General features: G+C 52.1%; 1 protein-coding gene across 1 annotated transcript in view; it reads right to left on the bottom strand.

The window, feature by feature from the left end:
- The window catches only part of LOC106811609 (pre-mRNA-processing-splicing factor 8-like), a gene marked incomplete in the record, with an annotated part of 49,936 nt that extends 33,656 nt beyond the window's left edge, over nt 1–16,280 (bottom strand). Inside the window, 12 exon segments of the mRNA XM_014815309.1 lie at nt 3–153; nt 625–769; nt 1,176–1,358; nt 1,664–1,810; nt 3,235–3,365; nt 5,586–5,722; nt 7,596–7,867; nt 10,253–10,416; nt 13,343–13,347; nt 14,034–14,328; nt 15,419–15,549; nt 16,235–16,280. Coding sequence (XP_014670795.1) covers nt 3–153; nt 625–769; nt 1,176–1,358; nt 1,664–1,810; nt 3,235–3,365; nt 5,586–5,722; nt 7,596–7,867; nt 10,253–10,416; nt 13,343–13,347; nt 14,034–14,328; nt 15,419–15,549; nt 16,235–16,280 — 1,807 coding nt within the window.
- Between the last annotated feature and the right edge of the window lie 27 nt (nt 16,281–16,307).

Below are 16,307 nucleotides of genomic sequence, written 5' to 3'. Positions count from 1 at the left end.
GCTGGGCATCTTCGAGTTGAGTCCGATCTTGATGCGCGTCTGTATCTTGTTTTCGCACTTGACGAGCAGGTCTAGCAGCTCCTGCGTGTTCACGACCGCCTCCCGGTAGTACGTCATCAGCCCGATCAACGCCGTGTTCCACTTGTTCACGATCTGCGGAACCAGGTAAAAAAATAGAATTTATTTTTCGGGGGCTACTTTTCAAGCTCGCGTGCATGAAAATAGCACTCTAAAATTTGGTTTGCAACTTTGCATTGAACTCTATGCAAATTCACGGGGGCTCTTTTTGGCATTTCCGGGGCTCTTTTTGGCATTTCGGGGGCTAAATCGCCCCGAGCCCTCGTGTATTTTTTTTTACTGTGCGGAACGAACAACGGAACGGTTAATAGGACGCGAGCGTCATTCGATCACGCGATCGTTCCGGACTTTTAACGTCGTCCGAATTTTTCCGCACTTTATCGTTAAGCAGTGTTTTTAAAACCGCCTCATCGCGACGATGACTGGGCGGCGCTACCGTCCAATCGCTAAACGGACGGACGCCAATTGGCAGATCCCCGATTTCCGGGGAAGAACAACCGAGATCGAGTGCGCCGTTCGGGAACAACACGGGGGGGGTGTTCGTACCTTCGTGAACGTCGTGGAGCCGGAAGCCATGAGGATCTGTCGAACGCGGTTGTGGAACTTCGACATCGATTCCTCGTCGACGCGCAGGAAACACTGCGCCGTTCGTTCCTTCGTCACCTCGTTCTGAAGGTTCCAGACGCCGTCCCTGCGACGTGAACGAACCATATGAACTCACGAATGCGTGGACCGTGTGATGTTCGCCACGTAAACTCGTTACTCAGTAAAGAGTTCAGTCATGTTAAGCCGGGTTGAAGTTAAGCTGGGTCAGCTACAGTGATATTTAATGTCACGTTAAGCTTTAATTAGGTTTAACTAAGTTTCATAAAGTTACTACTAAGACTAGTTAGGGTTAGGGTTAGGGTTAGGTCAGTTCAGCTCAGTACAGTTCAGTCAAGCTTAAGCAACCTTGGTCAAGTTTACTAAATTTCGTTTAGTTCCTTCGAAAAAACAAACAAACAACAACAACAATAAACGGGAACTAGACTCGGAATCGCGCCCTCGACGCTCGACGACATTCCGAGTTTCTCACCGTTGCTGCCAGCGCCCCCTACCTGTGCGTGAACTCCTCGAACGTGGTGCGGCACTTGGGCAGGATGCGACACTCGAAGCCGCACATGTTGAACAGCAGGTTGGGGTTGTCCTTGCTGTACACGGACACGAAACTGTGGTCCCACTCGATCGTCGTCACCGAGCGCGGCAGACGGTTCTTGATGTCCCAGAATACCGCGCGGCCGCTGAAACAAGCGAATGTGCGAGTCAGTTGGTCGGCTGCGGTCCCCCCCGAGCGTTCACGTTTTTTTCACTCCCGGAGTCATGAAACTCCAGTAAGATCGATGTATGATCAACGGCGAATATATGTCCATGCGCTTTTCTCTCTCCACACAGTTGCGGTTCCATCACACCCAGCCGGGCCCGCTCCCCTCTCGCGCAGTTACCACCAGCTCTGCCAGAGCCCATTTCCCTTTTTACAAAGTTCCCACCGCCCCCCGCCGGACCCCGCTCCCCTCTCCCGGTTCCCGCTGCCCCCGCCGGCACTCACAGGTTGACGTCGTGCTTCATGAGGCGCATGCGCGCGTCGCGCGGCCAGCACTTCTTATTGTTGTAGCCGACGATGTTCTCGTTGTTCGGGTCGGGATGTTCCGTCAGGTAGCGCTGAATGAGGTCACGAGCCTCCTCCGCCGTGAACCTGTCGCCACGGTAACGCAAACACGGGTTAGCAGACGACAAAGACGGCGGCGCAGGGGTTTGTCGTTTCCGGGATCGAGATCGGACGTACGTGATGGGATTAGGTTGACACGAATGTGGGGGTAGGGTTGACACAAACATGGGGATAGATTTGACACAAACACTAGGACAGGCAGGGTTGACACAAACATGGGGATAGATTTGACACAAACACTAGGATCGCAGCGATTCTGGAACAGGCAAATCTGGGACATCGCGATCAGTGAGTAAGTCATGGCCAGGTCACCCGGCCTCGATCCACGCGCCATGTATTTAGCATTGATGCTCACCCTTAGCGAACCGGACAACAGCACTCACCACACACACACACCTCCCCCCACTCCTACACACACATACGCTCATACACACGCGCACCCCCTCCCATACACACACACCTACACACACACACACGCACGCACGCACGCACGCACGCACGCACGCACACACACACACATACACATGCACACACATATATATATATATATGTGGTAGGGGTCGAGAAAGCTAGAACATCGGCCGAGTTTACTCGAGAGTTTCTCTCCATGGCCCACTAGTACACGCGTGTCGCCTATATTACAACTGACCCGCGGTTTGTGTGTAACGTATATAAATTATGTAACATGAAGTGAAACGGGGTTAGGGCGTTTGCATAGTTCATATCGCTGTGACAAGATTGTTCAAAAACCGCACGTATAGGCCCACGCACTAAATATTTCCGGACAACAAACAAGAAAGGTCGACAGACGAAGATCTACATCTAAAGTATAAAGAGATCTGCATCGACATGTTTTAGCGCTTGGTCACACGCGCTCGACTGACCTTATGTACGAATAGCAAGGACGGTCAGTCCATGGGCATTGTGCTGAGCCGCAAACACTTTGCTGAAATCGACACGCACACACACACACACACACACACACACACACACACACACACACACACACACACACACACACACACACACAACGTGGCGAAATATGCTTGTGTAATTCCCAAATGTAGTTTCCGAAAAATTTCTTCAAATACTTCGCCATTCTTTTCAAACAATGCGAATAGTTGTTTAATATAACCTGCTATAAATAGCAGGTGATAATTACAGGAGTGAATAATAATAGATTATTCACTATTATTATTTACTCGTGATAATTACAGTTGATGCTATTTATTAATTACAATGTTTATTGATTGTGATATATATAGATGATAAAAAAGCGTAATAAAATGATGTAGATGTTTCGAAATGATTTGTCTTTCTATTTTCGTCGAGACAACGCAAGTATGGCGGCGTATATGCGCGTCACTCATCCTCGTGATGCTCTCTTGTTTCAGAATAATATGGTCAGCATGGAGTACAACCCGCCGTCTCATTCGCCGCGCAGCGACTACAGCCCTCCGTCGCAGTCGCCTCCCTTCGAGAACTCGTCGAAACCAAAGAAGAAGGGCGAGACGTACATTACGTCTGCGTACAACGTGCTGCCTCCATGCAGCGTCTGTACGGAGAAGTCATCAGGCATGCACTACGGCGTCAACACGTGCGAGGGCTGCAAGGTGAGCGACGTCACACGTGCCACGCCCCGCTAACTTCTTTCGCGCGCGCATGCGTGGTCGCGATGGCCACGAGGTCATCTCTAGCGGTCGTTCGACTTCCCGTGTGGGGTCTACCTCCCGGGTTGACATCGGATTTCCTGTCTCTGGCTCTCGTTCCCTCCCTCCTTCTCTCTTCTCTCTTCTCTCTCTCTATGTATCTTTTTCTCTCACTCTCTCCTCTCCGCGCTCTCTCCCCCTCTCTTTTTCTCGCGCGCTCTCTCTCTCTCTCCCTCTGTTTGTCAGTCTCTCTCGTTTTCTCTTTCTTTCTCTTTCTCCTCTCTCTCTCGCTCGCTCCCTGTTTAGCTCCTCTTCCTCTTCCTCTCTCTCCCTCTCCATCGCCAATATTTCTCTCTGTGTCTTTTTCCTCTCAACCTCACTCCCTCAGTTCTCTCTCTCTCTCTCTCACACACACACACACACACATTCTCACTCTTCCCTCTCCTATAAGAACACGTATTAGACATCATTCTAGACGAAGCATTTGATATTTCCGTGAAGTGAATCGCATCGATTATTACCAATTTATTGAGGCTTTACGAACAAACTCCAGAACGAACACGTACGCCCACACCCGCGCGCACACACGCGCACGCACGCACGCACACAAACCAACACACACGCGCGCGCGCGAACACACACGCGCGCACGCACGCACGCCCACTCTCACGCACACACACACACGCACGCGCACGCGCGCACGCACACACACGCACACGATGTCGATTCGCAGGTAGCTGATATTGAGGATGCTGTACTAGGAGGCGCAGCCAGTCTCGTGCTACGATGCTCTGGGAATCGCAATCACTCCTGCGCCAGTTTCCACCCGCTGACATAAAAAATAGCAAAAAGTTACACGTCACAGTTCTTACCGCCGCAAAAATATCACGTAATAAAAAACAGCCCGACGATGATAAAGTATTTATAGTTATATAGCCTCGGACCAAATTCACGCTTGCCCCCCCCCCTCCTCTACCCCGTTCTACTTTCGGGGCCTTTTTTGCTCTTCAGGGTTTCTTTCGGCGGTGCACGCAAAAATCGACGCCTGACTTCCAATGCATCTTCGGAGACGGCAAGTGCATGGTACAGGGTGCCAGCCGAAACAAATGTCAGTTCTGCCGCTACAAGAAATGTCTTCAAGTCGGCATGTCCAAAGGAGGTACGCGCATATTGTTGTTGTACTCGACTCTACTTGCATCGTGCTGCGTTGTATTGTATTGTGCAGCGTTGTATTGTATTGTTCAGCGTTCTATTGTATTGTTCAGCGTTCTATTGTATCATACAGCGTTGTATTGTATCGTACAGCATTGTTGGTCATTATGTCGTTGTATTGCGTTGCGTCACGATACACCGTAGCGTTTTAGCGCATCCTATCGTAGCGCTGCGCACCGTATAGTGTCGTATCGTATCGTATGTTAGTTCTGGGTTACTTGGTCGTTAGCAGTGGCCGTTTAGACTCTGACCTTGTCCGATTTGTCCTCCATGTCGGATTTATCAGTTACGCGTTCCTAATTGATGACTCACCATCGACGATTGCGCCATCTTGCAGCGATAAAAATCGGCCGGTACACGAAGGAGCTCAAGATCAAAAACATGGAGATCGCACAACAGGTTCAGGCCGTCGAGGGTGATGTCACCATGCAGCGGCACTTAACCAACGGTTACCAGAATGACTACGACGCTATCGACCTGACGAGCGCCGACGTCGTCGTCGTCGACCGCGCCGACGTCACGAAGCGCGGTGACGTCACGAATCACGATCGCGGTGACGTCACGAACCACACTGCGCGCGATGACGTCATCGCGGGCAGTGACGTCATCGAGCTGGCTCGAAAACTGCTCATCCTGCATAAAGAGACAAACGAGTATTCGGACGAACGCCTGCCCGACCTACTGTGCAAGCAGAGGGAGTATCTGGTACGTATCGCCGCCACCAGAGTGCGCCACAACCGTCCCCAGCAGCAATCCCCTCTTAAGTGTATGTAAAAGTCTCTTAGGTTGCAGTCAATGTGTCGTAAATGTTTCCCCAGTAACTAGGACACTGATAGTGGATGTAACGGCCACTCTATTCTAACCCCCTTCCTCCACACCCTACCTCCCCACCCTACCTAACATCCCCTCTCCCTTCCCACCACCAGGAGGCGCGCAGCTACCGCCGCATCATCGGTGACCATGGCGACGCGAAGCAGCTCACGGGCAGCATGGCCGACCACATAGCGCAGCGGCTCGTCAAGCCTGGCATCAACCGCGTCATGCAGTTCGCCAAGGGCATCCCGCAGTTCCTCAGCCTCTGTGATGAAGACCAAGTGACCTTACTGAAGCCCGCCATCGTCGAGATGTGGTTTCTCGGCGTCGCGCGCACGCTGAACTTCGACTACGGATGCTACACGCTGTCAGACGGCACGACGATCGACCACTTCAGCTTCCCGGAGAACATCAACCTCGTCGACTGTCAGATGGAGGTCGCCGCCAAGGTCAAAGCTCTGAACTTCTCCGACGAGGAGCTGAGCATCCTGCGAGCGATAATTCTCTTCTCTCCAGGTATTGTTGGTTTGTGGGAGGACGGGTTGGAGGGGGAGGAGAGGAGGAGGGGCGGGAGAGAGAGAGAGAGGAGGGATGAGTATCCTGCGAGCGATCATTCTCTTTTCTGCAGGTAGGGTTGGGGGAGAGAGGGGGAGGGCGAGAGAGAGAGAGAGAGAGAGAGGGAAAGAGAGAAGGGAGGGAGGGGGAAGAGAGGAGGAGAAAGGAGAGAGCGGTGAGGGAGAGGGAAATGTGGAGAGAGCGGTGAGGGAGAGGGAAATGTGGAGAGAGAGGGCAAGAGTGAAGGAGAGAGAGGGGGTGAGAGAGAGGGAAGAGGAAAGATGGACGAGAAAGAGAATGACAGAAAGTAATGAGGGAACAGATGGGGGAGAATAGAGAGGGAGAGGGAGAGGGAGAAATGAACTCATCTTCATGAGTAGACGTATATATATATAGACGCGGACCCTGTGACAGTAAACATCCTGCAAACACACCTGCCGAGCACATCCGTAAACGTGCAGCTGCCGTCGTTCGTTAAGCTGGCAAGAAGGAAGCAGGAAGCACAGACCAGTGTGGCTTCATAGCGCCCCGCTGCTCCTGACAGTAAACATGGCGGAACCATCAATGTTTTCCTAGATGAGTCTCACAATTTCGATCTGCATCCGCGGTCCCGCAGCTTTCCCCGCTGTACATCACACCATCTATAACATGTTACATATATTCCGCTTTGTGTACCAGCCATAATTATCTCATTTTAACATACTACGTGGCTGACGCTATAGAACGTCTTTCGCTATAGACCGCTTTGACTTATTTCAGCCTACCTATTACTTTATGTAGCCTACGTTCTTCTTTATTACTGCTTTTTTTATTAATGCAGTAGAAGTCTTTCGTCACTAGTCGAACGGAGCGAACCTAAATCTTGGTTCAACTTGGCCCCATTTTCAATAATGCCTCCCTCCCCTCCTCCTCCACATTCCACCACATCCAATCCACCATCAGCTAATCACGCCATTGCATGGGAGACGAGGCATGCGTGTCTGGTGCTAAAGCGGAGAGGCTCCGAATATTTATAAGTGATTCGTGTGTTACATAATAAACATTGGTGTCGGACAACTATGGAAATGAAGAATCGTAAATCAAAAGATCGTGAAGGCGGAACGGCCGCACAATGTGCAAAACAAATATCCCTCCCTCCCCACTCTCTTTCTCTTTCCTATCTGGCTCTATCTCTGTCTTTGTCTCTCCACCTCTCTCTTTCTCGCTATCTCTCTCCTCGTCTATAAGACTATAACTCGTTCGCTCTCGCACACACATAATAAACACACACGCACACTCTAGGCGCGGGGTGTTGCTATCCCCCGGGCGTGGAGGGACGGTCACGTGATACAGTTGACGTATACTTCAAAATTATTACTCATGCGGTAACCGTAACTCCAACACCTCCAACGCTAATCCTAACACTAAATATATATATATCGGAGCGCTTTATATAGGGGGTGTGATCCACAAAAATTAATCTATGGTATGAGGACAGATATCATGATGCAATAACTAATATTAATCCTAATACTAGTGCTGCCACGTTGCGGTGTCCCTCCACGCCCGGGGGATAGCATTACCCCTAGGCGCGTGTTGTTAACCGATTGTGGCGCCCTCTATCGCTGCAGATCGCCCCGGTCTCCGGCATCCGGACAAGGTGACGGCCTTCCAGAGCGTGCTCATCGACGCGCTCAAGCTCGTCATGCCCCACAATGCAACGCGCACACCGCAGTCGGTGGCGGCGGCTATGATGGCGATCTCCGACCTACAGAGTCTGCTCATACAGTACGGAGACTGGATCCTCGGCATGAAGGTGTCCGAGGAATGCTCGGCCGGCAGCGCCGCCGACGCAGCCTGCGCGGGGGCGCCACCGCTGCGCACGCGGCACCGCTCGGCGGAAGAGGGAGCGCCGTGCGTCGTGAAGCACCGACGCATGTCCGTGGAAGCCGACGAGCGCGCGGCGGCGGACGGGGGCGCCACCGTCTACGCGGGCGACGACAGCCGGATGCGGCCGGCGGACGGCGGCGATGAGTCGCCCTCTGGCGACGGGAGAATGGTGGCCAGTTGAGAAAGGGTTAAACGCTAGCGGAGACGCCGCGAGGTGAGATCCGTTAGTGTTTGTTCCGCGACCCACAGAAAACTAAAGAACTAGGCCAGTCGAGTAATCGTAGTCTTGTCAGTACAGGAAGGAGGAGGAAGTGATGGTGAAGGGTGAGATGTGGAGTAGGGTGGAGAGGTGGTGGTGGGGGGGGGGTGATGTGGAATAGGGTGGAGAGGTGGTGGGGGTTGTTTTCCACGCCCGCCCCTCACGTTTAGATCGGTTACGTATTAAATCTAAATACCTGTGTGTTCGTCGTTCGTTATTGTACATATTATACAGTATCGGTGAAATTCGTGGAGTCGGGAAATCTAGCCACCAAGGAGACGGGAAATCCTGGCGTCCCAGGAGACGGAAAATCCTAGCGTCACAAGAGACGGAAAATCTTAGAATTCCTGGTATATTCGTGGAGTCGTTTTTTATCGGATCCGCATTGTGTTCCGATACGGTTGGAGCTTCGACTCCGCACTAGCGTTACGTCTACCTTACTCTGCGGCCTAACCGTTAGTACAGTCAGTCACTAATCGAACACGCTCGCCGATATGTGAGTCACTAATCGAACACGCTCGCCGATATGTGAGTCACTAATCGAACACGCTCGCCGATATGTGATCGTGGACGGTCAAAGAACATGCACTACTGGAAGACTTTTATACGCCGATTCGTTCGGTATATGGTCTCAGAGGTGATCGACAAAATTCTACATGGCACCAAGTTCGAAATCCCGTGAAATGCGCGCATCTTAGCGACGTTGCGGAAATTCGGTGAATTCCTTGGGAAATGACGTCACGCAGAAAATCTGCGTCGGCCATCTTGGAATTTGTCATCTTTCATCTACTTTCTGGTAACGCAAACTTGGCCACAGCCCTCTCTCGCGATAGGTACACGGCACTGCTTCTCTCGCGGGAGGTACGTTGATTTTTTAGATTTACTGCCTCTCTCGCGAGATCTCGTCCACTACCGGCTCGTAATCGATAATCTATATTTTCTTTATGAGTTTGACTCCCGACCGACGTTGGTTCGATCTGTCACCGACAGATGGGGCGGCACGTAACAGCCGTGCCTTTTACTATATATACATACATATATATCTATATTCTCGGTCGCATGGTGACTACATTGTTTATCTGAATGACTTCATGACTGGCTAGATCACGGCGGGTATCTTGAACTACCTCTCAACTGCTCAGACTGTGTGTTTAATATTATTTTTCTTCACTACAAACGTGACCTTCCGCCTTAATAACTACGGACACGAATTCTGTTTGATATATACGCCACAGAGAGTCGACGTGCGCCGGTGTGTGCTGTCGCTACCGCTACGCCGTTGTGCAATAGGGTCCAATGAATTAGTTTACCTATTTACAGTACACTAGTTGAATGTGTGGATTCTAGCTGTCGTGCGCATGCGCCGTAGTTTTGGATAGGTATTCTACAATTCTAGACGTCGTTCGTTCGTTTGTTTCATTTTTTGATAGAAACGGTTAGTTATATATAGTAGCAAGAGCATAGTAGTGAACAAGCTAAACTCGATCGCCAGAGTGTAGCATATAATAGGCGTTTACAATACAGGCTGCGTACGCGCGGTTAGCCGCAACGATGCAACCGTGGTGGAAAGCACGCGTTGTTAGATGCGGAGGGGCGTGGTCGTTACGTCATCACCCCGGCAGCACTCACGCGCGAACTTGTACGAGATTTCGTCTCGTCTTGAGACTTTCGTTCTCTATGAGGGAAGAGGGGAGGGGGAGGGGAGGGGAGGGAATAGGGGGAGGGGGAGGGGTGGTTGGTTGATACGCCGCGTGGACCTCACATCGCTGTAATGTCATGGCGGCGCATCACGACGCGCTGTGACGACGCAGCAGCAGTCACTGACTACGTCAATATAGTGAATGCGCGCGACAATGTATGACCACCTCCTTCTTCCTCTCCCCCTTCTCCCTCTACTCCACCTTTTACTGTCTTCTTACCCTTTTTCTCACTTCCCGGCTCCCCTTTCCTCCTTTTCTTTCCTGCCGCCTAAACACCCTCCTCTTCCCCTCCCCTCCCCTTCTCGGTCTCCCGCCTCTCACTCCCCCTCCCCTTCACCCTCCTCCTCCTCCTCCTCCTCCTCCTCCCCTCCTCTTCCCCTCCCCTCCCTCCTCTTCCCCTCCCCTGACTCACCTGTAGGCTTCCTTCAGTCTCTCGAGGGCGAGGATGAGCAGCTTGGTGTCATGTTTGTAGGAGAGCGGGGGGAAGGGTATGGGAGAGAAGCGGCGGCTCTCCAGCCAGTGCACCGTCGTTGTGTATATCGCCACCGCCTCCTCGGCGCTGATGTAGGGGCCGTCCTGTAGACACACACGACACATGCAAGTTTACACGAATGTACTTGAAACAAAAGGCAGCTACTAGTGAGCCACACCGCATCGCCGAGGCAGCAAGAGTGCGCACGAGTCGTTAGCACACACCACACAACACACACACACAAACACGCACGCACGCACGCACGCACGCACGCACGCACGCACGCACACACACACGCACGCACACACACGACATTACACACGCCGCGGCGCGCCACTAAACGTCAATAAACAGGATCGGTTTATGTACAGGAGGAATGCGTCCATGCATCCTAGTCACTAGTCGTGTATTTAGGAATACAACTTATAGGGAGAGATTCTCACGGCTTACGTACGCACGTAAAACATACATGCACCCATTCACACACAATCACGATCACCTTCTCTCATTATTATATTATACTGGACACATCTCGTATTACAATAGTTTAGATGAATCTATACAGATAATATATATATATATACATATACGCTGCGCGTGTGAACGAGTGAGGTGGTGTGAGCGCATGCAAGCGTGTGCGTACGCGAGCGCGCATGCTGTACGCTGTGAAGTGTTCGCGCTACATGGGACTCCAGGCAACTCTTCCCTGGAACGGGAACTTCCCTAAACTCGACTCGCGCCGTGCGTCCCGGATTTGTTTGGGCGGCTGGCCGGCCCACGCTTCCGGCGCCACTGGTATGTCTAGCGGCGACGCGGGGATTGCGGCAGATCGGGTGGTGATGACGGTCATTCTACATACTAAGTTATAACTCTTTCAGACAATCTCCGCGCATCTCCCCCTCCCTCCTCCTTCACGCGATATTTATAGCGCACGTGTGGGCGCGGCGTGTAACGCGGATTATCAAGTCAAAGCGTGCTTTCGGAAATAGTTGGCGGAGACGGGCAGCGCTGCTGCCTATAGCTACCTATAATGGCTGCATGACCTTGATGCTGTTACCTCGTTCACGCAGCGGTGTGTTTTTCATAGTCCGTGCGCGTGCGCGGGTGCGCCGTGGCGGTGCGGTGGCGGTTGCGCGGTGCGATTGATGCGATCACGTGGATCGATGCTGCGGCCGCAGGGCACCGTGGCAGGGTTCAGCTATGGTTCAGGAGGAGCCGAGGAAGAAGCGAGGAGGGAGGAGAGGGAGGAGACGGAAGAGGAGGAGGAGAGGAGAGGGTGAATGCGGGAGGGGAGTGAGAGCGGAGACCGAGAAGGGAGGAAGGGAAGAGGGGTGTTTGAGGCGGGCAGGACAAGAAAGAGGGACGAAAGGGAGCCGGGGGGAAGTGAGAAAAAGGCGCTAAGGAAGACAGTGAAAAGGGGAGTAGGAGCGGAGAAGGGGGAGAGCGAAGAGAGTGTCATACCATTGTCGCGCGCATGTCACGTATGATTGACGTAGTCAGTTGCTGCTGCTGCCGTACGTCACAGCGCCGTCGTGGATGCGCCGCCATTGAATTACAGCGATCGTGAGGTCCACGCGGCGTATAACAACCCCCCTCCCCCTCCCCTATTCCCTCCCCTCCCTCCCCCCTCCCTCATTCCCTCATATCGAGAACCGAAGTCTCAAAGACGAGACGAAATCTCCGTACAAGTTCGCGCGTGAAGTGCTTGCCGGCGTGATGACGTAACGAGCCCGCCCCTCCGCATCTACAACGCGTGACTTTCCACCACGGTTGCCTCGTTGTGCGCGTAACCCGCGCGTACGCAGCTGTATTGTAAACGCCTATTATATGGCCTACACTCTGGGGCGATCGAGCTTTAGCTTGTTCGACTACTATGCTCTTGGCGGCGGGCTACGTATATATGGAGAGCGTAAGCCGGTTGTCTTGTTTTTTTTTTTTTTTTGGGTTTGTTATTATATTCATAAACAATAAACAAGACGAACGAACGACCGTCTAGAATTGTAGAAATACCTATCCAAAACTACGCGATTGCGCACGACAGCTAGAATCACACATTCAACTAGTGGTACGTGGTAAATGAGGTAAACTAGATTCTTGGACCGCTGATTGCACAACGGCGGTAGCGGATAGCGGACATCACACACCGGACGCACGATCGACTACTCTGTGGCGTATATATCAAACAGAATTCGTGTCCCTAGTTATTAAGGGACGGAAGGTCACGTTCTGGATGTGAAAAAAAAATAATAGTAAACGCACAGTCTGAGCAGGTTTGAGAGGTAGTCAAATACCGCCAGTGATCTAGCAGTCATTGAAGTCATTCAGATAAACAATGTTAGTCACATCGCGACCGGAGGAATAATAGATATATATGTATGTGATATATAGTATAAGAGCACAGGCTGTACGTGCCGCCCCCAGTCTGCGGTGACAGATCGCAAACCAACGTCGGTCGGGGAGTCACAACTTCGATAAAGAAATATAGATTATCGATTACGAACCGGTAGTGCGACGACGATCTCGCGAGAGAGCAGTAAATCTAAAAATCAACGTCCTCCGCGAGAGAAGCAGTGCCGCTGTACCTGATCGCGAGAGAGGGCTGTGGCCAAGTTTGCGTTACCAGAAAGATAGATGAAAGATGACGAGAGATTCCAAAGATGGACGACGCAGATTTTCCTGCTGGACGGTCATTGCCCAAGGAATTCAACACCGAATTTCCGCAACGTAGCTAAGATTGCGCGGCATTTCACGGATTTCGAACTTGTGCCATGTAGAAATTTTGTCGATCACCCTGAGACCACTATACGAACGAACGGCGTATAAAGTTTTCAGTAGATGCATGTTCTGTTGACGTCCACGATCACAATCGGCGAGGTGTTCGATTTAGTGATCACATCATCGGCGAGCGGTTCGATTAGTGACTCACATATCGGCGAGGAACCAGCAGCGTGATTCGATTAAGTGATGACTGTACTACGGTTAGGCGCAGAGTAAGCGTAGCGTAACGCTAGTGGGAGTCGAAGCTCCAACCGGATCTGTGAACACAATGCGGATCGATAAAAACGACTCACGATATACCAGGAATTTCTAAGAGTTTCCTGTCTCTTCTCGAACCGCCTAGGATTTTCCGTCTCCTGCGGAAAACGCCAGGACTTTCCCGTCTCCTTGGGTTGGCTAGATGTCCCGACTCCACGAATTTCACGATACTTGTATAATATGTACAATTAACGAACGACGAACACAACAGTATTTAGATTTATACGGAACGATCTAAAGTGAGGGGCGGGCGTGGAAAAACAACCCCCACCACCTCTCCACCCTAATGTTCACTCACCCCCCCCCACCAACTCTCACCCTATTCCACATCACCCCCCCCCCAGCCACTCTCACCCTACTCCACATCTCGACCCCCGTCACCATCACTTCCTCCTCTTCTGTACTAGACAAGACTACGATTACGCGACTGCCTAGTTACGTGTAGTGTTCTGTGGGTTCGCGCAAACAAACACTAACGGATCTCACCTCGCGGCGGTCTCGCTAGCCGTTTAACCCCGTTCCTCAACTGGCCGACCATTTCCCGTCGGCCCAGAGGGCGGACTCCATCCGCCGCCGTCCGCCGGCCGCATTCGGCTGTCGTCGCCCGCCGTAGACGAGGGGCGCCCACGTCCGCCGCCGCGCTCGATCGGCTTCCACGGACATGCGTCGGTGCTTCACGACGCACTGCGCTCCCTCTTCCGCGAGCGGATGCGGTGCGCCAGCGTGGCGCCCGCCGCGCACGGCTGCGTCGGCGGCGCTGCGGCGCAGGCATCCTCGCCGACACCGTATTGCGAGGATCCAGGATCTCCGTTTACTGTTATGAGACAGACTGCTGTAGGTCGGAGATCAGCCATATAGGCCCACGCCACGACTGCGGTCTGCGCGTTTGACGATTGTGGGGCATGAAACGAGCTGAGCGCGTCGATGAGCAGCTCTGCGAAGGCCGTCACCTTGTCGGATGCCGGAGACCGGGGCCCGATCTGCAGCGATAGAGGGCGCCACAATCGGTAACAACACGGCCTAGGGGTAATGCTATCCCCGGGGCTGAGGGACACACGCAGTGCGCACTAGTAATTAGCGATTAATATTGGTATTCGCATCATGATATTCTGTCCTCTACCATAGATTAATTTGTGGGATCACACCCGCCTAATAAAGCGCTCGATATATATATATTTATTGTAGATTAGCGTTGGAGCGTGTTGGAGTTACGGTTACCGCATAGTAAGAATTTGGAAGTATACGTAACTGGATGCACGTGACCGCTCCCTCCACGGCGGGGGATAGCAACACCCCGCGCTAGAGTGTGCGTCGTGTCGTTTATATGCCTGCTGTGCGAGAGCGAACGAGCTTATAGTCTTATAGACGAGGAAGAGATAGCGAGAAAGGAGAGAGGTGGAGAAGAAACAAAGACAGAGATAGAGCAGATAGCGAAAGAGAAGAGATGGCGGAGGAGGCGGATATTTGTTTTGCACATTTGTGCGGCCGTTCGCCTTCACGATCTTTTGATTTACGATTCTTCATTTCCATAGTTGGTCCGACACCCAATGTTATTATGTAACACACGAATTATTTAAATATTCGCGAAGCCTCTCCGCTTTAGCACCAGACACCGCATGCCTCGTCTCCCATGCAAGTGGCGTGATTAGCTGAATGGTGGATTGGATGTGGCTGGAATGTGGAGGAGGAGGGGAGAGAGCATTATTTGAAATGAGAGGCCAAGTTGAACCAAGATTTAGGTTCGCTCCGTTCGACTAGGAACGAAAGACTATCTACGCATTAATAAAAAAGCCAGTAATAAAGAAACGTAGGCTACATAACAAGTAATAGGTAAGGATGAAATAGTCAAAGCCGGTCTAGTAGTACGAAAGACGTTTCTATAGCGTCAGCCACGTAGTAGGTTAACAATGCAGAATACTTAATGGCTGCCGTACACAAAGCGGAATAGTATGCTTAACATGTGATAGATGGTGTGATGTACAGCGGGGGAAAGCTGCGAGACGCGATGCAAGATCGAAATTCGTGGACTTCTCGATCTAGGAAAACATTGATGGTTCCGCACATGTTTACTGTCAGGAGCAGGCGGGGCGCTATGAAGCCACACTGGCTCTGTGCTTCCTGCTTCTTCTTGCACAGCTTAACGAACGACGGCAGCTTGCTCACGTGTACGGATGTGCTCGGAGGGGTTTGCAGGATGTTTACTGTCACAGGGTCGCGCGTCTATATTATATATACGTCTACTCGATCGAAGGATGTGTGGAGTTCATTTCTCCCTCTCCCTCTCCCCTCTCTATTCTCCCCCCATCTGTTCCCCTCATTTACTTCTTCATTCCTCGTTTCTCGTCCATCTTCCTTCCTCTCTCTCACCCCCGCTCTCTCCATTACTTTGCCTCTCTCTCCAACATTTCCCTCTCCCTCACCGCTCTCGCCACATTTCCTCCCCTCACCGCCTCTCTCCTTTCTCCTCCTCTCTTCCCCCTCCCTCCCCTTCTCTCTTTCCCTCTCTCTCTCTCTCTCTCTCTCTCGCGCTCCCCCTCTCTCCCCGAACCCTACCGGCAGAAAAGAGAATGATCGCTCGCAGGATACTCATCCTCCTCTCTCTCTCTCTCCCGCCCCTCCTCCTCTCCTTCCCCCTCCAACCCGTCCTCCCACAAAGACAACAATACCTGGAGAGAGAGATTATCGCTCGCGGATTGACTCAGCTCCTCGTCGGGGAGAAGTTCAGAGCTTTAGACCTTGGCGGCGACCTCCATCTGCACAGCTCGACGAGCGATGATGTTCTCCGGGCGAAAGCTGAAAGTGGTCGATCGTTGCTCGCCGTCTGACAGCGTGTAGCATCCGTAGTCGAGTTCACGACGTGCCGCGCGAGCCGCCCGAGAAACCCACATCTCGACGATGGCGCGGCTTCAGTAAGCGTCACCTTGAGTCTCATCACAGAGGCTGAGGAACTGCGGGTGCC

The sequence above is a fragment of the Priapulus caudatus genome, unplaced genomic scaffold, assembly GCF_000485595.1.
Source record: "Priapulus caudatus unplaced genomic scaffold, Priapulus_caudatus-5.0.1 Scaffold556, whole genome shotgun sequence".
Lineage (NCBI taxonomy): Eukaryota > Metazoa > Priapulida > Priapulimorpha > Priapulimorphida > Priapulidae > Priapulus > Priapulus caudatus.
The sequence above is the reverse complement of the archived record's forward strand: the minus strand, read 5'-3'. Positions and strand labels throughout refer to the sequence as shown.